At 39.5% G+C, this 27071-nt stretch overlaps 1 protein-coding gene across 1 annotated transcript; it reads left to right on the plus strand.

Annotated features, from left to right (window-relative positions):
• The first annotated feature begins 24313 nt into the window (after positions 1-24313).
• On the plus strand, positions 24314-25298 carry LOC141588012 (uncharacterized). The gene is made up of 3 exons (XM_074409472.1): positions 24314-24681; positions 24836-25028; positions 25092-25298. Exons 1-3 carry the CDS (start codon positions 24314-24316, stop codon positions 25296-25298), a joined length of 768 nt encoding a protein of 255 aa, XP_074265573.1.
• The last annotated feature ends 1773 nt before the right edge of the window (positions 25299-27071 follow it).

Raw genomic sequence — 27071 nt, forward strand, 5'->3', positions numbered from 1 at the left:
ATGGTCTCGTATCTCTCGTCCTTCTTGCTTTGGTGGTTTGCTTTCTTCCCGATTTCTCCACGGTGAAGTACTAGAAATACCGGGTGTGCTCTGTAAGTCGCTCGCTAGAATATCTTCCTCCCGATCTAATCGCGGCAATGCTTTTTCCCGTTCTGTCTTTCTTGAAACTATGGCAGGGATGCATAGTCAGCTGCTTATATAGGTCGGAGTCGTGGTGGAGGCCTCTTCTGAAGGCTTCTACTGCCGTTGAGACGTCACATTCTGTGGCTTTCTGCTGCTTGCGAACTGTTGAGTAAATGCGTTCACCAACTCAGAAAATATAGATATCGACCTGTTGGGCAGGCTGACAAACCATCGAAGTGCTGGTCCCGTTAAGGTGGACCCGAACCCTTTGCACATGCAAGCCTCCTTGACCTTTTTACTATAGTCATTTATTCCGTCATCATTTTCTCGCTTATATTGGGCGACATGATCAAAGGGATCTGTGTGCTTGTCAAAGAGAGGCATGTTTGGATTTGTGAATCCCTTTGGCATGGCTGTGATGGATATGGTGTCCACGAATGGTGAGTCGGATAGCTTTCTAGAGCCGCTTTCTCGAGTGGGGTGGTAGCCCTGGAACCCCGCCAAAGATCTCCTTTAGCTCAATCTTCTTTGATTAGTTATATTGGGTGAATCTGGGTCCTCCCGTCACCGCCGCATATTTCCTCCCGATCCGGTTTCTTGAAGGTTCGATAGGCTCCCGGGCCGGGGGGTTGCGGTAACGATTGTCCCCTGCGCCGATTCACTTCTTTGGTTTGACTCGGATCCTACTACAGTGTGTCCGATCGATTCTTTGCAGGATCGCTAACAGGAGGCCACCTATTTGTATCCCTACGCAATGGTTTGTTGCCTATCTATCGCGTGAGGTATCCTAACCCTCGTGGGGTTATCCTTCCATCTGATGGCGTCGTAGCCAAATCCAATCTTGTAATTATTTCACTTGGTATCTCGCCGCCGCCGCCACTCCTTGCGTTAGATCTACCAAAGGAAATCTTCCTTCACTGTCTTGTTTCTTTGGTCTTTGGAGTGCTGGATCGCGTTCAGAGATCAATTTATGCCCGAGCTCTCTGTCTCCCCTCCTTACCTCAAAGATCTCTGCTCTCCTTTGGTCTTCTCTCATGTTTTCCATAGCTTTGAAGATTTTCCACGCCGGCGAGCGTAACTGTGTGGGATCGGGCGGTGGAGTGACGCCCGAGCTTGATGTTCCTTTGTTGATCTGGATCGGGCGTTGAGACAACAGGGGTCTTAGGAGGTAAAGTAGCTTTTGTTGTTGGTATGACTCTTGAGGTATGTCCGGGAGCCTGCGTGGCTACTGTTGATGTTGGATTTCGAGTAGATGGTGGTGGTGGCGATGGATGCCTGCTCCCTGACATGGCTTCAAATGCTTGTTTTTCCATTGTATATCTAGAATATCAACGATTGACGACCACAATGCCCCACGGTGGGCGCCAAACTGTTTAGGTCTTTTTTACCTAAGTCGATTTAGGGTCAATGTAGTCTATATTCGTTGGTTGATTGTATGATGATTTGTATGTCAATAAGTAAACGGAAACTAAAGTGCGTAATGTAAATTGACACGTAAGATTTTGGTGACGCGGAAAACCCAATTTGGGAACAACCGCGGGAGGGACGGTACCCTGCCAAGTATTTCACTATATGAATTGGAGGATGATTACAATTATGGTACGAAGCTAATCCTGCTGGCCCTAGGTGTCAGGCCTGCAAGACCAAGAATGAACGTAAATTATTTGCGGAGATGTGATCTTGAATGTTGATGCATGAATGCTGGTGTTGAATGAATCCCTTCTTGATTTCCTTCCTTTGCTATTTATAGGGTAAGAACCCTAGATATACTCTATCTCGAATATGGAAAGAGAATATTATTTCCATAAAGACTTCTTTCCTAATCCGGATTCCTTTGCCAATTCTCCCCGATCTCCCTAAATTCTCTCTAACTTCTCCCTGACACTCCTTTCCTTAATGCGGGCACCTTCTATGACGGGCCCTTGATCCTTCTCAAGCCCGTCCCTCCTTTCTCTAACCGCGGGCTCCCTTCCTCCTCCTCACTTCTTTGTAATCTTTATTTCACCAAATGGGCTTTCTTTATTGTGCTATTTTTAGCCCAAACAATAACAGTTTATATTCAATTTACGAATTAACAGTTAATTCGTCTCATCTAATATTATTTAATTGTATTAAATAATCGTCTCATCATCACATTGACTAACTGTTTAGTCAAATACATGGACTAACCTTTTAGTCATATAAGGCATCAATGTGATTATATTTACATATAATCACATCTCTCAAACACATCCTTTAGGTGTGACTTTTAGGGACCAGTTGATCACCGCCATCAGTCTGATAATAATTTTAAACTTCTAGCAAGCCAACCGTTATTAATAAACGTTAATCAACTGATAAAATACTAAGTATACCCTTGTGAACCTATAAGAGATTTATATATGTTATCACACTAGCTGTGGAGGACACAAGCTCCAACAAACTCCCACTTGTCCTCACAAGTGTATGCGCGATAACCGATTCTCATATCCTAAAATTTCTCCCACTCAATGTAAAACAATTTGCAAAATCCGTATTCACAAAGGTCGTATTTTACAAGTGATCAATATCAAGAGTGGTTTTCCCGACTAGAGAGTAACTTAACTGATAAACGAATCATCATTCGAGCATGGCCATGCATTTCAGTTACAACTCCTCTAGTGGCCCTGAGAAATAACTAAACCTGATAAAGGTTGGATATTTTCTTCAACTCGAATCCTGCAGATATAAGCACAGTATGAAATGACCCAGTGAAAATCTGCTTAGCCTCATGTTACGGTCGACCATGAGAAAGAAACCAAAGTCACACAAAAACTGCCTTAATCTCAAGAGACAGTCGATAGTCAAAAGAATCGACTCTAGGAACACAATGGACATCCAATCCACGACCTGGCACCGAATGTTTTTAAACATTTAGGACTTCATTACGTTGTCACAATTGTCCTACGAGGTATCCTCATAACTCGCATCTGTGATCGATCAGCCAACCGTTTGACTTATGGCTCGTTGAACCCACAATCAATCAACTTCACAATATAACAGCCAGAGTTATCAACTCATGTAGGCGATTACAGACCAAAACAAATATAATGTAATTCAGTTCACTTTGTGGCGTTCAATGTTGTCGTACAATCCACATGAAAAACAAAATATGAAATAATACGATGAAGTTATAAATAGCATATGAAAAAGACAATGTATCGAATCCATAAGCAACTAGTACAACTCAGGAACACTTTTAATTCCCATGGAAATAACGTTCCCTTCATGCTTATCATATTTCAATGCTTTAGTGAGAGGGTCCGCGATGTTGTCATCCGAAGCAATCTTGTCAATCACTATCTCTTCTTGCTCCACGTAATCATGGATCAGGTGAGCTTTCTGATGTATATGTCTAGACTTGTTGCTAGACTTAAGCTCCTTGGCCTGGAAGATGGTACCTCTATTGTCACAATAGATGGTGATTGGGTCATTCGAACTAGGAACTATGGATAGTCCTTGTAAGAATTGACTCATCCATATCGCTTCCTTTGCTGCTTCTGAAGCGGCATAGTACTCGGATTCAGTAGTAGAATCTGCTACAACTTCCTGTTTAGAACTCTTCCAGCTGACCGCAGCACCATTAAGAGTAAAGACGAATCCAGACTGAGATTTCGAATCATCTCGATCTGTTTGGAAGCTAGCATCTGTGTAACCGATTGCACATAGCTTAGTATCTCCTCCATAAGTCAATACCCAATCCTTAGTCCTCCGTAGGTACTTGAGGATATTTTTAACAGTTATCCAGTGTGTTTTACTTGGATTCTTTTGGTACCAACTCGTCATACTCAATGCATATGCCACGTCTGGACGTGTGCATATCATGGCATACATGGTTGATCCTATTGCAGATGCATAAGGAACACGACTCATGCGCTCAATCCCTTCAGGCGTCGTGGGTGACTGAGACTTGCTCAAATGCATCCCAGACGTCATTGGAAGGTTCCCCTTCTTGGAGTTGGTCATGCTGAACCTTTCAAGAATCTTATATAAATAAGACTCTTGACTCAGTGATAACAACCGTCGTGATCTATCTCGATAGATACGGATTCCCAATATGCATTGTGCCTCACCCAGATCTTTCATCTGGAAATGGTTCTTCAACCATCCTTTTACCGAAGATAAGAGAGGAATGTCATTCCCAATCAAAAGTCTGTCATCGACATACAATATCAAGAAAACAATCTTGCTCCCACTCGACCTGACATATAAGGATGGTTCCTCGACCGATCGAGTGAAACCATACTCTTTTATCACCTGGTCGAAATGATGATTCCAACTCCGAGAAGCTTGCTTAAGTCCATAAATGGAACGCTTAAGCTTGCATACTTTCTTAGGATTTTCAGGATCTATGAAACCTTCGGGTTGTACCATGTACAATTCCTCCTCCAAATAACCGTTTAAGAAGGCGGTTTTCACATCCATTTGCCAAATTTCATAGTCATGAAAAGCGGCAATCGCTAAGATTATCCGAATGGAACGCAGTATAACTACGGGTGCAAAAATTTCATTATAATGTAATCCGTGCACTTGAGTGAAACCTTTTGCCACTAGTCGTGCTTTATAGGTATCTGGTTGCCCGTCTACAAAATGCTTTATTTTGTAAAGCCATTTGCACTGAAGAGGTCGTACCTTGTTAGGTAAATCAACAAGATCCCATACGTCATTCTCATACATGGAGTCCATCTCGGATTGTATGGCTTCAAGCCATAGCTTAGAGTCAGAACATGTCATGGCACATTTATAGGTAGCGGGTTCATTACTCTCTAGGAGTAAAACGTTATTTTCCTCGACCATACCAATGTATCTGTCGGGAGGATTAGAGACTCTACCCGACCTCCTAGGTTCCTGAGGAATGTTAACCGTATCATTAGTTGAAGGAACATCTTCCTCCATCTGTTCCTCAGTTGTTGGTTCTTGAATCTCCGACAGCTCGAAGGTTCTATTACTTGATTTGTTCTTGAGAAATTCTTTTTCTAAGAACTTCGCACTAGCCGCAACAAAAACTCGATGTTCGGTAGGCGAATAGAAGTAATGACCAAACATTCCTTTTGGATAACCAATAAAGTATGTCTTGACCGATCGCGGACCGAGCTTATCCTCGAGTCTCCACTTGACATAAGCCTCGCAGCCCCAAACCCGAATAAAGGACAAGTTAGGGACCGTTCCCTTCCACATTTTATATGGAGTCTTGTCGACAGCTTTAGACGGACTTCCATTAAGTATAAGAGAAGCTGACAAAAGAACAAAACCCCATAATGAATCAGGTACTACCGTGTGACTCATCATGGATCGAACAATATCAAGTAGTGTTCGATTTCTCCGTTCGGACACACCATTTAATTGGGGTGTTCCAGGTGGAGTTAACTGCAAAACTATTCCACAATCTTTAAGGTGTTGATCAAACTCATTTGAAAGATATTCGCCACCCCGATCTAAACGGAGTGCTTTAACCTTTCTTCCTAGTTGGTTCTCAACCTTATTCTGGTATTCCTTGAATTTTTCAAAAGACTCACTTTTATGCTTCATTAAGTAGACATATCCATATCTACTCAAATCATCCGTGAAAGTGATAAAATATCTATAGCCGTCTCTTGCGGTGATTGACATAGGTCCACATACATCAGTATGTATGAGTCCTAATAGGTCACTAGCGCGCATTCCAACACCTTTGAAGGAAATTCGAGTCATTTTGTCGATAAGACATGATTCACACGTGCCAAATGAAGAGAAATCAAATGTGGGAATAGTGTGGGATTTATCTGTATGCATCCCTTTAATTTTAAGGATTATAACGAATTATAATGATGAATGCTAGTCATAAAATTAATTTAAATAAACAAAAGGGTAAAGAGATGAAGAATCAACCTTCGGTCCTAGCAAATTCGGCATAAGAACAATATCGCAATGATATTCGCCTATTAGTTGCACCCAAGACGATATGAGAAATGCCCTTAACTTGTTGCTAGAATCGATCCCCAAATTTCAGTAAATTAATTAGGGTTTTTGTTTTTGTGTTTTTAGATGAGAGGCAAGAATGGGAAAAAGAATTAGGTTAGAAATAAATCCCCTTACTTCCTTATATTAGCCGAAAATAAGAAAGAAAAGGAGGGATTATTCTTTCCATTTTCTCGGCCGAAAAATTCCGAAAATAAGAGAGTTTTTTTCTCTCTTTTTCGGTTTTACTACCTCCCAAAAATAAGGAGATTAAATCTTCTTATTTTGGTAGTATACAAAATGTATAAAATGTATTATTTATAAATTGTCATCTAGTGAGGATCGATCCCATAACCTCTTGGTTTGAGTACCCTTACTATTACCACTATGACACATTCATCTTGTTGATTAAAGATAACCGATTACATTTAATTACGAATTAACATATTAATTCGTCCAAGCTTACATCATTTACATTAATTAAATATAACTTATTATATTCAATTTACGAATTGACAGTTAATTCGTCTCAACTAATATTATTTAATCGGCATTAAATAATCGTCTCATCAACACATTAACTAACTGTTTAGTCATATAAGGCATCAATGTGATTACATTTCCATAACCACATCTCTCAAACACATCCTATAGGTGTGACCTTTAGGGACCAGTTTATCACCGCCATCTGTATGATAATAACGTCAAACTTTCTAGCAAGCCAACCGTTATTAGGTAATCGTTAATCAACTGATAAAATACGAAGTATACCCTTGTGAACCTGTAAGAGATTTACAAATGTTATCACACTAATTTGTGGAGGACACAAGCTCAAACAAACTCCCACTTGTCCTCACAAGTGTATGTGCGATAACCGATTCTCATATCCTAAAATTTCTCCCACTCAATGTAAAACAATTTGCAAAATCCGTATTCACAAAGGTCGTATTTTACAAGTGATCTGTATCAAGAGTGGTTTCCCCGACTAGAGAGTAACTTAACTGATAAACGAATCAACATTCGAGCATGGCTATGCATTTCAGTTACAACTCCTCGAGTGGCCCCGAGAAATAACTATACCGATAAGGGTTGGATATTTTCCTCAACTCGAATCCTGCAGATGTAAGCACGATGAAATGACCTAAAAAAATCTACTTAGCCTCCAGATTCACGAGGCACCATGAGAAAGAAACCAAAGTCACCCAAAAACTGCCTTAATCTCAGGAGACAGTCGATAGTCAAAAGAATCAACTCTAGGAACACAATGGATGTCCTATCCACGACCTGGCACCGAATGTTTTTAAACATTTAGGACTCCATTTCGTTGTCACAAAAATTTGTCCACGAGGTATCGTTATAATCTCGCATTTGTGATCGATCAGTCAACAGTTTGACTTATGGCTCGTTGAACCCACCATCAATCGACTGCACAATATAATAGCCAGAGTTATCAGCTCTTGTAGGCGATTACGGACCAAAACAAAATAAAATGTAATTTAGTTCACTTTGTGGCGTTCAAAGTTGTCAGTACAATCCATATGAAAAACAAAATATTATAATAAAACGATGAAGTTATAAATAGTATATGAAAAAGATAATGTATCAAATTCATAATCAACTACTACAACTCAGGAACACGTTTAATTCCCGTGGAAATAACGTGCCCTTCATGCATATCAAAATTCAACGGTTTAGTGAGAGGGTCTGCGATGTTATCATCCGTCGCAATCTTGTCAATCACTATCTCTTCTTGCTCCACATAATCACGGATCAAGTGAGCTTTCCGATGTACATGTCTAGCTTTGTTACTAGACTTTGGCTCCTTAGCCTGGATGATGGCACCTCTATTATCACAATAGATGGTGATCGGGTCATTCGAACTAGGAACTATCGTAAGTCCTTGTAAGAATTGACGCATTCATATCGCGTCCTTAGCTGCTTCCGAAGCGGCATAGTACTCGGATTCAGTGGTAGAATCTGCTACAACACTCTGTTTGGAACTCTTCCAGCTGACCGCAACACCATTAAGAGTGAAGACGAACCCGGACTGAGATTTTGAATCATCTCGATCCGTTTGGAAACTAGCATCTGCATAACCGATTGCGCATAGCTTAGTATCGCCTCCATAAGTCAATACCCTATCCTTAGTCCGCCGTAGGTACTTGAGGATATTTTTAACAGTTATCCAGTGTGTTTTACTTGGATTCTTTTGGTACCAACTCGTCATACTCAATGCATATGCCACGTCTGGACGTGTGCATATCATGGCATACATGGTTGATCCTATTGCAGATGCATAAGGAACACGACTCATGCGCTTAATCCCTTCAGGCGTCGTGGGTGACTGAGACTTGCTCAACTGCATCCCAGACGTCATTGGAAGGTTCCCCTTCTTGGAGTTGGTCATGCTGAACCTCTCAAGAATCTTATCCAAATAAGACTCCTGACTAAGTGATAACGTCCGTCGTGATCTATCTCGGTAGATACGAATTCCCAAAATGTGTTGTGCCTCACCCAGATCTTTCATCTGGAAATGGTTCTTCAACCATTCTTTAACCGAAGATAGGAGAGGAATGTCATTCCCAATCAAGAGTATGTCATTGACATACAATATCAAGAATACAATCTTGCTCCCACTCGACTTGATATATAAGCATGGTTCCTCGACCGATCGAGTGAAACCATACTCTTTTATCACCTGGTCAAAACGATGATTCCAACTCCGAGAACCTTGCTTAAGTCCATAAATGGAACGCTTAAGCTTGCATACTTTCTTACGATGTTCAGGATCTATGAAACCTTCGGGTTTCACCATGTATAACTCTTCCTCCAAATAACCGTTTAAGAAGGCCGGTTTTCACATCCATTTGCCAAATTTCATAATCATGAAAAGTGGCAATCGCTAAGATTATCCGAATGGAACGTAGCATGACTACAGGTGCAAAAATCTCATCATAATGCAATCCGTGCACTTGAGTGAAACCTTTTGCCACTAGTCGTGCCTTATAGGTATCTGGTTGCGCGTCTACAGAATGCTTTATTTTGTAAAGCCATTTGCACTGTCGAGGTTTTACCTTATTAGGTAAATCAACAAAATCCCATACGTCATTTTCATACATAGAGTCCATCTCAGATTGTATGGCTTCGAGCCATAGCTTTGAGTCGGAACAGGCCATTGCACCTTTATAGGTAGCGGGTTCATTACTCTCTAGGAGTAAAACGTCATTCTCCTCGACCATACCAATGTATTTGTCCGGAGGATTAGAGACTCTACCCGACCTCCTAGGTTCCTCAGGAATATTAACCGTATCATCAGTTGAAGGAACAACTTCCTCCATCCGTTCCTCGGTTGTTGGTTCTGGAACCTCCGACAACTCGAAGGTTCTATTACTCGTTTTGTTCTCGAGAAATTCTTTCTCTAAGAACGTCGCACTAGCCGCAACAAAAACTCGATGTTCGGTAAGCGAATAGAAGTAATGACCAAATGTTCCTTTTGGATAACCTATAAAGTATGTCTTGACCGATCGCGGACCGAGCTTATCCTCGTGTCTCCACTTGACATAAGCCTCACAGCCCCAAACCCGAATAAAGGACAAGTTAGGGACCGTTCCCTTCCATATTTTATATGGAGTCTTGTCGACAGCTTTAGACAGACTTCTGTTAAGTATAAGAGAAGCTGACAAAAGAACAAAACCCCATAATGAATCAGGTACTACCGTGTGACTCATCATGGATCGAACCATATCAAGTAGTGTTCGATTTCTCCGTTCGGACACACCATTTAATTGGGGTGTTCCAGGTGGAGTTAACTGCAAAACTATTCCACAGTCTTTAAGGTGTTGATCAAACTCATTTGAAAGATATTCGCCACCCCGATCTGAACGGAGTGCTTTAACCTTTCTTCCCAGTTGGTTCTCAACCTTATTCTGGTATTCCTTGAATTTTTCAAAAGACTCACTTTTATGCTTCATTAAGTAGACATATCCGTATCTACTCAAATCATCCGTGAAAGTGATAAAATATCTATAGGCGTCTCTTGCGGTGATTGACATAGGTCCACATACATCAGTATGTATGAGTCCTAATAGGTCACTAACGCGCATTCCAACACCTTTGAAGGAAATTCGAGTCATTTTGCCGATAAGACATGATTCACACGTGCCAAATGAAGAGAAATCAAATGTGGGAATAGTGTGGGATTTATCTGTATGCATCCCTTTAATTTTAAGGATTATAACGAATTATAATGATGAATGCTAGTCATAAAATTAATTTACATAAACAAAAGGGTAAAGAGATGAAGAATCAACCTTCGGTCCTAGCAAATTCGGCCTAAGAACAATATCGCAATGATATTCGCCTATTAGTTGCACCCAAGACGATATGAGAAATGCCCTTAACTTATTGCTAGAATCGATCCCCAAATTTCAATAAATTAATTAGGGTTTTTGTTTTTGTGCCTTTAGATGAGAGGCAAGAATGGGAAAAAGAATTAGGTTAGAAATAAATCTCCTTACTTCCTTATATTAGCCGAAAATAAGAAAGAAAAGGAGGGATTATTCTTTCCATTTTCTCGGCCCAAAAATTCCGAAAATAAGAGAGTTTTTTTCTCTCTTTTTCGGTTTTACTACCTCCCAAAAATAAAGAGATTAAATCTTCTTATTTTGGTAGTATACAAAATGTATAAAATGTATTATTTATAAATTGTCATCTAGTGAGGATCGATCACATAACCTCTTGGTTTGAGTACCCTTACTATTACCACAATGACACATTCATCTTGTTGATTAAATATAACCGATTACATTTAATTACGAATTAACATATTAATTCGTCCAAGCTTACATCATATACATTAATTAAATATAACTTATTATATTCAATTTACGAATTGACAGTTAATTCGTCTCAACTAATATTATTTAATCGGCATTAAATAATCGTCTCATCAACACATTGACTAACTGTTTAGTCATATAAGGCATCAATGTGATTACATTTCCATAACCACATCTCTCAAACACATCCTATAGGTGTGACCTTTAGGGACCAGTTGATCACCGCCATCTGTATGATAATAACGTCAAACTTTCTAGCAAGCCAACCGTTATTAGGTAATCGTTAATCAACTAATAAAATACGAAGTATACCCTTGTGAAGCTGTAAGAGATTTACAAATGTTATCACACTAATTTGTGGAGGACACAAGCTCCAACAAACTCCCACTTGTCCTCACAAGTGTATGTGCGATAACCGATTCTCATATCCTAAAATTTCTCCCACTCAATGTAAAACAATTTGCAAAATCCGTATTCACAAAGGTCGTATTTTACAAGTCATCTGTATCAAGAGTGGTTTCCCCGACTAGAGAGTAACTTAACTGATAAACGAATCAACATTCGAGCATGGCTATGCATTTCAGTTACAACTCCTCGAGTGGCCCTGAGAAATAACTATACCTGATAAGGGTTGGATATTGTCCTCAACTCGAATCCTGCAGATGTAAGCACAGTATGAAATGACCCAGAAAAACTCTACTTAGCCTCCAGTTACGGCAGACCATGAGAAAGAAACCAAAGTCACCCAAAAACTGCCTTAATCTCAAGAGACAGTCGATAGTCAAAAGAATCGACTCTAGGAACACAATGGATGTCCTATCCACAACCTGGCACCGAATGTTTTTAAACATTTAGGACTCCATTTCGTTGTCACAAAAAAGTTGTCCACGAGGTATCGTTATAATCTTGCATTTGTGATCGATCAGTCAACAGTTTGACTTATGGCTCGTTGAACCCACCATCAATCGACTGAACAATATAATAGCCAGAGTTATCAGCTCTTGTAGGCGATTATGGACCAAAACAAAATAAAATGTAATTCAGTTCACTTTGTGGCGTTCAAAGTTGTCAATACAATCCACATGAAAAACAAAATATTATAATAAAACGATGAAGTTATAAATAGTATATGAAAAAGATAATGTATCAAATTCATAATCAACTACTACAACTCAGGAACACGTTTAATTCCCATGGAAATAACGTGTCCTTCATGCTTATCAAAATTCAACGGTTTAGTGAGAGGGTCCGCGATGTTATCATCCGTCGCAATCTTGTCAATCACTATCTCTTCTTGCTCCACATAATCACGGATCAGGTGAGCTTTCCGATGTACATGTCTAGATTTGTTGCTAGACTTTGGCTCCTTAGCCTGGAAGATGGCACCTCTATTATCACAATAGATGGTGATCGGGTCATTCGAAGTAGGAATTATCGTAAGTCCTTGTAAGAATTGACGCATTCATATCTCTTCCTTAGCTGCTTCCGAAGCGGCATAGTACTCGGATTCAGTGGTAGAATCTGCTACAACACTCTGTTTGGAACTCTTCCAGCTGACCGCAGCACCATTAAGAGTGAAGACGAACCCGGACTGAGATTTTGAATCATCTTGATCCGTTTGGAAACTAGCATCTGCATAACCGATTGCGCATAGCTTAGTATCGCCTCCATAAGTCAATACCCTATCCTTAGTCCTCCGTAGGTACTTGAGGATATTTTTTACAGTTATCCAGTGTGTTTCACCTAGATTCTTTTGGTACCAACTCGTCATACTCAATGCATATGCCACGTCTGGACGTGTGCATATCATGGCATACATGATTGATCCTATTGCAGATGCATAAGGAACACGACTCATGCGCTCAATCCCTTCAGGCGTCGTGGGTGACTGAGACTTGCTCAACTGCATCCCAGACGTCATTGGAAGGTTCCCCTTCTTGAAGTTGGTCATGCTGAACCTCTCAAGAATCTTATCCAAATAAGACTCCTGACTAAGTGATAACGTCCGTCGTGATCTATCTCGGTAGATACGGATTCCCAAAATGCGTTGTGCCTCACCCAAATCTTTCATCTGAAAATGGTTCTTCAACCATTCTTTAACCGAAGATAGGAGAGGAATGTCATTCCCAATCAAGAGTATGTCATTGACATACAATATCAAGAATACAATCTTGCTCCCACTCGACTTGATATATAAGCATGGTTCCTCGACCGATCGAGTGAAACCATACTCTTTTATCACCTGGTCAAAACGATGATTCCAACTCCGAGAACCTTGCTTAAGTCCATAAATGGAACGCTTAAGCTTGCATACTTTCTTATGATGTTCAGGATCTATGAAACCTTCGGGTAGCACCATGTACAACTCTTCCTCCAAATAACCGTTTAAGAAGGCGGTTTTCACATCCATTTGCCAAATTTCATAATCATGAAAAGCGGCAATCGCTAAGATTATCCGAATGGAACGTAGTATGACTACAGGTGCAAAAATCTCATCATAATGCAATCCGTGCACTTGAGTGAAACCTTTTGCCACTAGTCGTGCCTTATAGGTATCTCGTTGCGCGTCTACGTAACGCTTTATTTTGTAAAGCCATTTGCATTTTAGAGGTTTTACCTTATTAGGTAAATCAACAAGATCCCATACGTCATTTTCATACATAGAGTCCATCTCAGATTGCATAGCTTCGAGCCATAGCTTTGAGTCGGAACAGGCCATTGTACCTTTATAGGTAGCGGGTTCATTACTCTCTACGAGTAAAACGTCATTCTCCTCTACCATACCAATGTATCTGTCCGGAGGATTAGAGACTCTACCCGACCTCCTAGGTTCCTCGGGAATATTAACCGTATCATCAGTTGAAGGAACAACTTCCTCCATCCGTTCCTCGGTTGTTGGTTCTGGAATCTCCGACAGCTCGAAGGTTCTATTACTCGTCTTGTTCTCGAGAAATTCTTTCTCTAAGAACGTCGCACTAGCCGCAACAAAAACTCGATGTTCGGTAGGCGAATAGAAGTAATGACCAAATGTTCCTTTTGGATAACCTATAAATTATGTCTTAACCGATCGCGGGCTGAGCTTATCCTCGTGTCTCCACTTGACATAAGCCTCGCAGCCCCAAACCCGAATAAAGGACAAGTTAGGTACCGTTCCCTTCCACATTTCATATGGAGTCTAGTCGACAGCTTTAGTCGGACTTCGGTTAAGTATAAGAGCGGCTGACAAAAGAGCAAAACCCCATAATGAATCCGGCACTACCGTGTGACTCATCATGGATCGAACCATGTCAAGTAAGGTTCGATTTCTCCGTTCGGACACACCATTTAATTGAGGTGTTCCAGGTGGAGTTAACTGCAAAACGATTCCACAGTCTTTAAGGTGTTGATCAAACTCATTTTTGAAAGATATTCGCCACCCCGATCTGAACGGAGTGCTTTAACCTTTCTACCCAGTTGGTTTTTAACCCTGTTCTGGTATTCCTTGAATTTCTCAAAGGACTCACTTTTATGCTTCATTAAGTAGACATATCCGTATCTACTCAAATCGTCCGTGAAAGTGATAAAATATCTATAGCCATCTCTAGCGGTAATTGACATAGGTCCACAAACATCAGTATGTATGAGTCCTAATAGGTCACTAGCGCGCATTCTAACATCTTTGAAGGAAATTCGAGTCATTTTGCCAATGAGACATGATTCACACGTGCCATATGTAGAAAATTCGAATGCGGGAATAGTCCCATTATCGACGAGTTTCTTTACGCGTTTCTCATTTATGTGTCCCATTCGACAATGCCATAGATAGGTTTGATCTTTGTCACCAACCTTTAATTTCTTATTATTCACGTGTAATATTTCCGTGGGTTGATCTAAGATATAAATTCCATTCATGGAAACTGCTTTGTCATAAATCATTTAATTGAAAGAGAAAATACAGCTATTATCCTTTAATAAAAATGAAAATCCTTTATGCATGGAGTATTTGACAAGATTGATCAAATTTGCCACTGAGAAATGGCTATTCCAGTACCATCCTTTATGCAAGTCTCTCAAATTGACACATTTGATATTTGCAGATGACCTGCTCTTATTCTGCAAAGGAAATGCTCACTCTGTCATGCTTCTCATGAGAGCATTTTCCTCTTTTTCAGAAGCAACTTGTCTTAATATGAATAATACCAAGTCAGAAATTTTCTTTAATGGAATGGAAGAGGTTCTACAGGAGGATATCAAGAGAGTCACTGGCTTCTGTGAGGGCCAGATGCCTTTTAGATACTTGGGAGTACTCATTCAAGCTGAAAGACTGACAAAGAAGGAATGTAATAGTCTGACAGAGAAAATGGTAGGGAAAATTCGAAGTCTTAGAGCCAAAAAATTATCATATGCTGGCAGGCTTACTCTCATAAATTCAGTGCTAAATACACTCTACAGTTACTGGGCTTCCATGTTTATCATCCCAAAGAGTGTTATTAAAAAAATTGAAGCAATCTGTAGGAACTACCTCTGGGATGGTAGTTCTGAATATCATAGAGTGCCCTTGGTTGCTTGGGACAAGGTTACTTTGCCAAAACCTGAAGGTGGTCTGGGAATAAAGAAAGCTAAGCTATGGAATGTTGCCATAATTGGTAAATTGGTGAATTGGGTCTATTCAAAACCAGATAGGCTATGGATTAGATGGATAAATCAGGTTTGCATCAAACAGCAGCAATAGCATAACTATAAGCCTCCTGCAACTCCCCCTTGGTCCTAGAAAAATGTGTGTAAAGTAAAAGAGTTACTGAAAGATGGATATGTTGATGATACCTGGACTGCTCAAGTTCATGGGTATTCAATCAGAGGAGGATATGACTGGCTGGTCATGCCTCATCCTAAACAGGACTGGACTAAGCTAGTCTGGAATAGCTGGAATACTTCTAAGCACTCAATGATAACCTGGATACTCTCCATGGAGGACTGAACATCAAATATAAATTGTTTAGAATTGGCTGCAGCAATGATAATCACTGTTGTTGCTGTGACAGTATGCCTGAAACTCACGAACACCTCTTTATCTACTGTCCTTACAGCAGCAGGATCAGAGGTAAGCTGGAACTTTGGCTTGGCAGACCTATACCTGTTGTCAATGACATGGTAGCAGATAATAAAGGGTCAATTCAGTGGAAGACAATGGCAGTGGTGATGAATGCTTACTGCTATAATGTCTGGCTGCAGAGAAATAATGCAAGGATCAATAACTTCATCACCATACCTGAGATTGTTGCCAAACGGATTGAAGAGGAAGCCAGGAAACGTATCAAGTTCAAAGCTGGTCCAAACATGGACCAAGTTAGCCTAGCTATGCTTAGGAATATTGGCTTGCAGTAGGATATGTAATTTGGTAGTTTGTTGGGAGCCTCTCTCTCTAATATCCTTGTAAATGATACGTTTATGTTTTGATATATAATACAATGACTCACATTTCACCAAAAAAAAAAAATGAAAATCCGTCTTTATCAAGTACGGAAACTGAAATAATGTTCTTAGACAAACTGGGTACATAGTAACAATTATTTAAAAATAACTCAAAACCACTAGGGAGTTGGATTACATATGTTCCCTTCGAGACAGCAGCAACTCTAGCTCCATTCCCGACTCGCAGGTCCACATCACCCTTTCCGAGAGGTGTGATGTTTCTTAGGCCCTGCAAATGATTACACAGATGAGAACCACAACCAGTATCAAGTACCCAAGTTCTGAAACTTGCATGGTTAATCTCAATCATATGAATATAAGATGACATACCAACAGGAACGACGTGGCCTGCTTTGATGTCCTCACGGTAGACGGGACAGTTCCTCCTCCAATGTCCAGTCTTGTGACAATGGTGGCACTCAATGTCACCGCCCTTGCTCTTTGCCTTGCCCTGTGAGCCACTAGTCTCACCGGGCCCACTCTTACCGTTTCCTGGCTTCTTGAATTTTGGCTTACCTACACTAGGTCGCCCGAGCTTTGCCCTTACCTTTACTCTTGTTGGAAATCGTGAGAACATCCTGCTTCATGCTCCCACTCAATTTCATATCCTTCTCGGTCTGTAAGAGAAGGGAGTGTAGCTCATGAGGACTCTTTTTCAAGTCATTCATGTAGTAGTTCGCCCTGAAAATGGCAAAACCATCGTGAAGAGAATGAAGCATTCGGTCAATGACAATGCTCTCACTGATTTTGCAATCAAGTGCCTCCAACTTCTAGACATTCTCAATCATGTTAAGAATGTGTGGGCTAACCGGTTGGCCCTTTTGGAGTTTCACATCAAAGAAGCGACAAGTATGCTCATAAGTAACGATCCTCTGTGCTTTTGAGAACTCGTTAGTGAGCGTGGTGAAAATCTTATTCGCACCTTGGGCAATGAAGCATCTCTGCAAATTGGTTTCCATTGCAAATATGAGTACGTTCTTTATCGCACCCGCTTCCATAACGAAATCACTATAAGCGAGTGACTCGTTAACTCCCGCATTGGGGCCTGGGTTTACCGGTATTGGCTCAGTTAAGTACTTGAGCTTACCGTCAGCAATGGCAGCATTCCGTAGTCTTTGCCTCCCGATCCGCAAAGTTGGACCCATCATTTTTCGATCGCGTGTCTTGATTCATGTTGCCATAAAAACTTTCAGCCAGGACTCGCGTCCAAGTGTGGCACTAGGCATTGGGATTTCGTTATTTCCACCATTTGTTGTAATAAAGAAAATAAACGTGTTCTACACTGCGAAAAGAAGAATAAATAATAAGCATGTGCATCGATTTTAATTTAAGTCTAATGAACTAATGTCATAACGCGAAGACTCAAAACATTTATACAATTGACCTTCCTCAAGAATTATATAAATGATCCCAAGACTTAATTATCTGTAAATTGATAAGCCAACCTTTTGGCTAATTCTAATGTCAGAATTCTTGGTCGATAAATTTATGTAAATTCTATCTTTAGTCCATCATAATCACGAGAAACTCTTCGGACTATAATGTTGAGATAAACTAAGTCAACACAAACTACTTACCCAACGTAGAAGGGGTCATATTATGCCTACCGACGAAGAAAGGATTCATAGTTGTTTGCCCTTATAAAGACTAGTCTCAATTTCCGTTTTAAAGGAAGATCCCATCAACTTTATTTTAATTCATTTTAAGTGAACTAATATCTAGCATGCGAGAATGAATAAACTAAGGTGATGGCTTAATAAGTATGTGACATCTGTATGTCCATGAAAATTAACATACAATCTATATGAGTCAAATTTCATGCATTTTAGTAGTAGGTGGTTTGGTTTTAGGCGGAAAATGATGCATAAACTATCATATGAATGAAAAGCAATAGGAATGAAAAACGTAAAAACAATAAAAAGTCCTAGTGTGGCCTATCCTATCAAAATGAACATTAAATACAAATTTGGAATCCATCCTTGGACCCGAGAAGCTTGTCTCGATGTTCCATCTTGATCCATGTAGCGGGAGTGAGCTCCAATCTCCATCTTTAGTCTTCTTTGAAAAATTACAATAAATAAATTAACATAATAAAACTATTTATTACATTCTAATTTCAAAACCCAAAAACTAAAGAAAAGTAAAGGAGATTCGAGATCTCATAATTACTTAAAAATTATGTTTCCTTCATTACGAAAACATAATTAACTAAGGTCACACTAAGTATTACAAATTACAACCGATTGCAAAAATACGTAAATAAATTCATTCAACGATTCATTCAACAAAAGAAAAGCATCAACTAAAAAAAATTAAATATGCAAGACATAATTCTTTAATTATGGTGGTTAATTTTATCCAAACCACCTATTTAAATTATCAAATTAAGTGACAATTCCTCAATTAATCACATTAAATTCAATCTTAATTCATATTAAACTTGTAATATGAATTTAATCCATCAATATTTTAAACTGCTTTAAAATGATTAGGTATCTTTTAATTATGAACCGCTTCAGAATAATTAATCATACATTGTAAATGTAATGTGTAATTAATATTGGCCAAAACAACCAAAAACAAAATCCTCCTTTTTAATTTCTTGTCACGGCAAAAGGAGGAGAAACAAAAAAAATTTTTTTTTTAAATCCAGCTGCTCTCGGCATAACAGTAAAACAGAAACCGCTTTTTTTTTATTATGACTCACGGTTTTCTTCAAAACCGAAACAAAAACAAGGAAAAAAAATTATCTCGGCAAACCCTAAAAACCGTGAAAAAAAAAACACTGCCAATTTTTTTTTTCAGCTCAAATCCGAAAAAGAAAAAAAAAACAGGAACTTTTTTTTTTTGTTTTGCATTCGGCAAACCCTAAAAAAAAACAGCCGTCACATTTTTTTCTTTGCGGCAAAAATGCCCTAAAAAAAATTAAGATGAAGAAAATCGTTTATAGTTGCTATTAGAACACGATTAGCATATGAATCAATGAAACATGATTTAAACATATATGCTAAAACTATGTAGCAAAAACGAATTTTATATCATCAACATGGCGATTCCATTTACAATTTAATTTAATCCGAATTAAATCAAAGCATCTACAAATTATCATAATTATTATCTTAACTGATTAAAACAACAATATGAAAAAATGAAATGGAAATAACCATCAAAAACAAGAACAAAATCTCGGCAGATAAAAAAATTTAAATCGGCAAAAAAAAAAAAAAAATTAACCGAAACCCTAAATTTTTTTCGAACCCTTATTTTGTTTACATCCAATTTTTATGAAAATCATCAAAATAAATTCGTGGCCTTGGCTCTGATACCACTTGTGGGATTTATCTGTATGCATCCCTTTAATTTTAAGGATTATAACGAATTATAATGATGAATGCTAGTCATAAAATTAATTTACATAAACAAAAGGGTAAAGAGATGAAGAATCAACCTTCGGTCCTAGCAAATTCGGCCTAAGAACAATATCGCAATGATATTCGCCTATTAGTTGCACCCAAGACGATATGAGAAATGCCCTTAACTTGTTGCTAGAATCGATCCCCAAATTTCAATAAATTAATTAGGGTTTTTATTTTTGTGTCTTTAGATGAGAGGCAAGAATGGGAAAAAGAATTAGGTTAGAAATAAATCTCCTTACTTCCTTATATTAGCCGAAAATAAGAAAGAAAAGGAGGGATTATTCTTTCCATTTTCTCGGCCCAAAAATTCCGAAAATAAGAGAGTTTTTTTCTCTCTTTTTCGGTTTTACTACCTCCCAAAAATAAAGAGATTAAATCTTCTTATTTTGGTAGTATACAAAATGTATAAAATGTATTATTTATAAATTGTCATCTAGTGAGGATCGATCACATAACCTCTTGGTTTGAGTACCCTTACTATTACCACAATGACACATTCATCTTGTTGATTAAATATAACCGATTACATTTAATTACGAATTAACATATTAATTCGTCCAAGCTTACATCATATACATTAATTAAATATAACTTATTATATTCAATTTACGAATTGACAGTTAATTCGTCTCAACTAATATTATTTAATCGGCATTAAATAATCGTCTCATCAACACATTGACTAACTGTTTAGTCATATAAGGCATCAATGTGATTACATTTCCATAACCACATCTCTCAAACACATCCTATAGGTGTGACCTTTAGGGACCAGTTGATCACCGCCATCTGTATGATAATAACGTCAAACTTTCTAGCAAGCCAACCGTTATTAGGTAATCGTTAATCAACTAATAAAATACGAAGTATACCCTTGTGAAGTCAGAAGAGATTTACAAATGTTATCACACTAATTTGTGGAGGACACAAGCTCCAACAAACTCCCACTTGTCCTCACAAGTGTATGTGCGATAACCGATTCTCATATCCTAAAATTTCTCCCACTCAATGTAAAACAATTTGCAAAATCCGTATTCACAAAGGTCGTATTTTACAAGTCATCTCGTATCAAGAGTGGTTTCCCACTAGAGAGTAACTTAACGATAAACGAATCAACATTCGAGCATGGCTATGCATTTCGATTACAACTCCTCGAGTGGCCCCGAGAAATAACTATACCTGATAAGGGTTGGATATTTTCCTCAACTCGAATCCTGCAGATGTAAGCACAGTATGAAATGACCCAGAAAAACTCTACTTAGCCTCCAGTTACGGCAGACCATGAGAAAGAAACCAAAGTCACCCAAAAACTGCCTTAATCTCAAGAGACAGTCGATAGTCAAAAGAATCGACTCTAGGAACACAATGGATGTCCTATCCACAACCTGGCACCGAATGTTTTTAAACATTTAGGACTCCATTTCGTTGTCACAAAAAAGTTGTCCACGAGGTATCGTTATAATCTTGCATTTGTGATCGATCGAACAACAGCTTTGACTTATGGCTCGTTGAACCCACCATCAATCGACTGCACAATATAATAGCCAGAGTTATCAGCTCTTGTAGGCGATTATGGACCAAAACAAAATAAAATGTAATTCAGTTCACTTTGTGGCGTTCAAAGTTGTCAATACAATCCACATGAAAAACAAAATATTATAATAAAACGATGAAGTTATAAATAGTATATGAAAAAGATAATGTATCAAATTCGTAATCAACTACTACAACTCAGGAACACGTTTAATTCCCATGGAAATAACGTGTCCTTCATGCTTATCAAAATCCAACGGTTTAGTGAGAGGGTCCGCGATGTTATCATCCGTCGCAATCTTGTCAATCACTATCTCTTCTTGCTCCACATAATCACGGATCAGGTGAGCTTTCCGATGTACATGTCTAGATTTGTTGCTAGACTTTGGCTCCTTAGCCTGGAAGATGGCACCTCTATTATCACAATAGATGGTGATCGGGTCATTCGAAGTAGGAATTATCGTAAGTCCTTGTAAGAATTGACGCATTCATATCTCTTCCTTAGCTGCTTCCAAAGCGGCATAGTACTCGGATTCAGTGGTAGAATCTGCTACAACACTCTGTTTGGAACTCTTCCAGCTGACCGCAGCACCATTAAGAGTGAAGACGAACCCGGACTGAGATTTTGAATCATCTCGATCCGTTTGGAAACTAGCATCTGCATAACCGATTGCGCATAGCTTAGTATCGCCTCCATAAGTCAATACCCTATCCTTAGTCCTCCGTAGGTACTTGAGGATATTTTTTTACAGTTATCCAGTGTGTTTCACCTAGATTCTTTTGGTACCAACTCGTCATACTCAATGCATATGCCACGTCTGGACGTGTGCATATCATGGCATACATGATTGATCCTATTGCAGATGCATAAGGAACACGACTCATGCGCTCAATCCCTTCAGGCGTCGTGGGTGACGAGACTTGCTCAACGCATCCCGGCGTCATTGGAAGGTTCCCCTTCTTGGAGTTGGTCATGCTGAACCTCTCAAGAATCTTATCCAAATAAGACTCCTGACTAAGTGATAACGTCCGTCGTGATCTATCTCGGTAGATACGGATTCCCAAAATGCGTTGTGCCTCACCCAAATCTTTCATCTGAAAATGGTTCTTCAACCATTCTTTAACCGAAGATAGGAGAGGAATGTCATTCCCAATCAAGAGTATGTCATTGACATACAATATCAAGAATACAATCTTGCTCCCACTCGACTTGATATATAAGCATGGTTCCTCGACCGATCGAGTGAAACCATACTCTTTTATCACCTGGTCAAAACGATGATTCCAACTCCGAGAACCTTGCTTAAGTCCATAAATGGAACGCTTAAGCTTGCATACTTTCTTATGATGTTCAGGATCTATGAAACCTTCGGGTTGCACCATGTACAACTCTTCCTCCAAATAACCGTTTAAGAAGGCGGTTTTCACATCCATTTGCCAAATTTCATAATCATGAAAAGCGGCAATCGCTAAGATTATCCGAATGGAACGTAGTATGACTACAGGTGCAAAAATCTCATCATAATGCAATCCGTGCACTTGAGTGAAACCTTTTGCCACTAGTCGTGCCTTATAGGTATCTGGTTGCGCGTCTACAGAACGCTTTATTTTGTAAAGCCATTTGCACTGTAGAGGTTTTACCTTATTAGGTAAATCAACAAGATCCCATACGTCATTTTCATACATAGAGTCCATCTCAGATTGCATAGCTTCGAGCCATAGCTTTGAGTCGGAACAGGCCATTGTACCTTTATAGGTAGCGGGTTCATTACTCTCTACGAGTAAAACGTCATTCTCCTCTACCATACCAATGTATCTGTCCGGAGTATTAGAGACTCTACCCGACCTCCTAGGTTCCTCGGGAATATTAACCGTATCATCAGTTGAAGGAACAACTTCCTCCATCCGTTCCTCGGTTGTTGGTTCTGGAACCTCCGACAGCTCGAAGGTTCTATTACTCGTTTTGTTCTCGAGAAATTCTTTCTCTAAGAACGTCGCACTAGCCGCAACAAAAACTCGATGTTCGGTAGGCGAATAGAAGTAATGACCAAATGTTCCTTTTGGATAACCTATAAATTATGTCTTAACCGATCGCGGGCCGAGCTTATCCTCGTGTCTCCACTTGACATAAGCCTCGCAGCCCCAAACCCGAATAAAGGACAAGTTAGGTACCGTTCCCTTCCACATTTCATATGGAGTCTAGTCGACAGCTTTAGTCGGACTTCGGTTAAGTATAAGAGCGGCTGACAAAAGAGCAAAACCCCATAATGAATCAGGCACTACCGTGTGACTCATCATGGATCGAACCATGTCAAGTAAGGTTCGATTTCTCCGTTCGGACACACCATTTAATTGAGGTGTTCCAGGTGGAGTTAACTGCAAAACGATTCCACAGTCTTTAAGGTGTTGATCAAACTCATTTTTGAAAGATATTCGCCACCCCGATCTGAACGGAGTGCTTTAACCTTTCGACCCAGTTGGTTTTTAACCCTGTTCTGGTATTCCTTGAATTTCTCAAAGGACTCACTTTTATGCTTCATTAAGTAGACATATCCGTATCTACTCAAATCGTCCGTGAAAGTGATAAAATATCTATAGCCATCTCTAGCGGTAATTGACATAGGTCCACAAACATCAGTATGTATGAGTCCTAATAGGTCACTAGCGCGCATTCTAACATCTTTGAAGGAAATTCGAGTCATTTTGCCAATGAGACATGATTCACACGTGCCATATGTAGAAAATTCGAATGCGGGAATAGTCCCATTATCGACGAGTTTCTTTACGCGTTTCTCATTTATGTGTCCCATTCGACAATGCCATAGATAGGTTTGATCTTTGTCACCAACCTTTAATTTCTTATTATTCACGTGTAATATTTCCGTGGTTTGATCTAAGATATAAATTCCATTCATGGAAACTGCTTTGTCATAAATCATTTAATTGAAAGAGAAAATACAGCTATTATCCTTTAATAAAAATGAAAATCCTTTATGCATGGAGTATTTGACAAGATTGATCAAATTTGCCACTGAGAAATGGCTATTCCAGTACCATCCTTTATGCAAGTCTCTCAAATTGACACATTTGATATTTGCAGATGACCTGCTCTTATTCTGCAAAGGAAATGCTCACTCTGTCATGCTTCTCATGAGAGCATTTTCCTCTTTTTCAGAAGCAACTTGTCTTAATATGAATAATACCAAGTCAGAAATTTTCTTTAATGGAATGGATGAGGTTCTACAGGAGGATATCAAGAGAGTCACTGGCTTCTGTGAGGGCCAGATGCCTTTTAGATACTTGGGAGTACTCATTCAAGCTGAAAGACTGACAAAGAAGGAATGTAATAGTCTGACAGAAAAATGGTAGGGAAAATTCAAGTCTTAGAGCCAAAAATTATCATATCTTTGGCAGGCTTACTCTCATAAATTCAAGATGCTAAATACACTCTACGATTCTTCGGGCTTCCATGTTTATCATCCCAAAGAGTGTTATTAAAAAAATTGAAGCAATCTGTAGGAACTACCTCTGGGATGGTAGTTCTGAATATCATAGAGTGCCCTTGGTTGCTTGGGACAAGGTTACTTTGCCAAAACCTGAAGGTGGTCTGGGAATAAAGAAAGCTAAGCTATGGAATGTTGCCATAATTGGTAAATTGGTGAATTGGGTCTATTCAAAACCAGATAGGCTATGGATTAGATGGATAAATCAGGTTTGCATCAAACAGCAGCAATAGCATAACTATAAGCCTCCTGCAACTCCCCCTTGGTCCTAGAAAAATGTGTGTAAAGTAAAAGAGTTACTGAAAGATGGATATGTTGATGATACCTGGACTGCTCAAGTTCATGGGTATTCAATCAGAGGAGGATATGACTGGCTAGTCATGCCTCATCCTAAACAGGACTGGACTAAGCTAGTCTGGAATAGCTGGAATACTTCTAAGCACTCAATGATAACCTGGATACTCTCCATGGAGGACTGAACATCAAATATAAATTGTTTAGAATTGGTCATGCAAAGAATGATAATCACTTTGTTGTTCTTTGTGACAAGATGTATGCAAAACTCACGAACACCTCTTTATCTACTGTCCTTACAGCAGCAGGATCAGAGGTAAGCTGGAACTTTGGCTTGGCAGACCTATACCTGTTGTCAATGACATGGTAGCAGGTAATAAAGGGTCAATTCAGTGGAAGACAATGGCAGTGGTGATGAATGCTTACTGCTATAATGTCTGGCTGCAGAGAAATAATGCAAGGATCAATAACTTCATCACCATACCTGAGATTGTTGCCAAACGGATTGAAGAGGAAGCCAGGAAACGTATCAAGTTCAAAGCTGGTCCAAACATGGACCAAGTTAGCCTAGCTATGCTTAGGAATATTGGCTTGCAGTAGGATATGTAATTTGGTAGTTTGTTGGGAGCCTCTCTCTCTAATATCCTTGTAAATGATACGTTTATGTTTTGATATATAATACAATGACTCACATTTCACCAAAAAAAAAATGAAAATCCGTCTTTATCAAGTACGGAAACTGAAATAATGTTCTTAGACAAACTGGGTACATAGTAACAATTATTTAAAAATAACTCAAAACCACTAGGGAGTTGGATTACATATGTTCCCTTCGAGACAAAGAAAAACTCTAGCTCCATTCCCGACTCGCAGGTCCACATCACCCTTTCCGAGAGGTGTGATGTTTCTTAGGCCCTGCAAATGATTACACAGATGAGAACCACAACCAGTATCAAGTACCCAAGTTCTGAAACTTGCATGGTTAATCTCAATCATATGAATATAAGATGACATACCAACAGGAACGACGTGGCCTGCTTTGATGTCCTCACGGTAGACGGGACAGTTCCTCCTCCAATGTCCAGTCTTGTGACAATGGTGGCACTCAATGTCACCGCCCTTGCTCTTTGCCTTGCCCTGTGAGCCACTAGTCTCACCGGGCCCACTCTTACCGTTTCCTGGCTTCTTGAATTTTGGCTTACCTACAGCTAGGTCGCCTGGAGCTTTGCCCTTACCTTTACTCTTGTTGGAAATCGTGAGAACATCCTGCTTCATGCTCCCACTCAATTTCATATCCTTCTCGGTCTGTACGAGAAGGGAGTGTAGCTCATGAGGACTCTTTTTCAAGTCACTCATGTAGTAGTTCGCCCTGAAAATGGCAAAACCATCGTGAAGAGAATGAAGCATTCGGTCAATGACAATGCTCTCACTGATTTTGCAATCAAGTGCCTCCAACTTCTAGACATTCTCAATCATGTTACGAATGTGTGGGCTAACCGGTTGGCCCTTTTGGAGTTTCACATCAAAGAAGCGACAAGTATGCTCATAAGTAACGATCCTCTGTGCTTTTGAGAACTCGTTAGTGAGCGTGGTGAAAATCTTATTCGCACCTTGGGCAATGAAGCATCTCTGCAAATTGGTTTCCATTGCAAATATGAGTACGTTCTTTATCGCACCCGCTTCCATAACGAAATCACTATAAGCAAGTGACTCGTTAACTCCCGCATTGGGGCCTGGGTTTACCGGTATTGGCTCGATTAAGTACTTGAGCTTACCGTCGGAATGGCGATTCCGTAGTCTTTGCCTCCCGATCCGCAAAGTTGGACCCATCATTTTTCAGTCGCGTGTACTGATTCATGTTGCCATAAAAACTTTCAGCCAGGACTCGCGTCCAAGTGTGGCACTAGGCATTGGGATTTCGTTATTTCCAGCCATTTGTTGTAACAGTAAAATAAACG

Source organism: Silene latifolia, chromosome 6 (genome assembly GCF_048544455.1).
Source record: "Silene latifolia isolate original U9 population chromosome 6, ASM4854445v1, whole genome shotgun sequence".
Classification (NCBI taxonomy): Eukaryota; Viridiplantae; Streptophyta; class Magnoliopsida; order Caryophyllales; family Caryophyllaceae; genus Silene; species Silene latifolia.

Excerpts from the sequence above, each read along its gene's own strand:
- LOC141588012 (XM_074409472.1), top strand. The coding sequence starts at position 24,314 with ATGGAGTATTTGACAAGATTGATCAAATTTGCCACTGAGAAATGGCTA. Across the intron at positions 24,682-24,835 it reads AATAGTCTGACAGAAAAATG|GAACTACCTCTGGGATGGTA; the intron begins GTAGGGAAAATT and ends AGCAATCTGTAG. Across the intron at positions 25,029-25,091 it reads GGATTAGATGGATAAATCAG|AAAAATGTGTGTAAAGTAAA; the intron begins GTTTGCATCAAA and ends CCTTGGTCCTAG.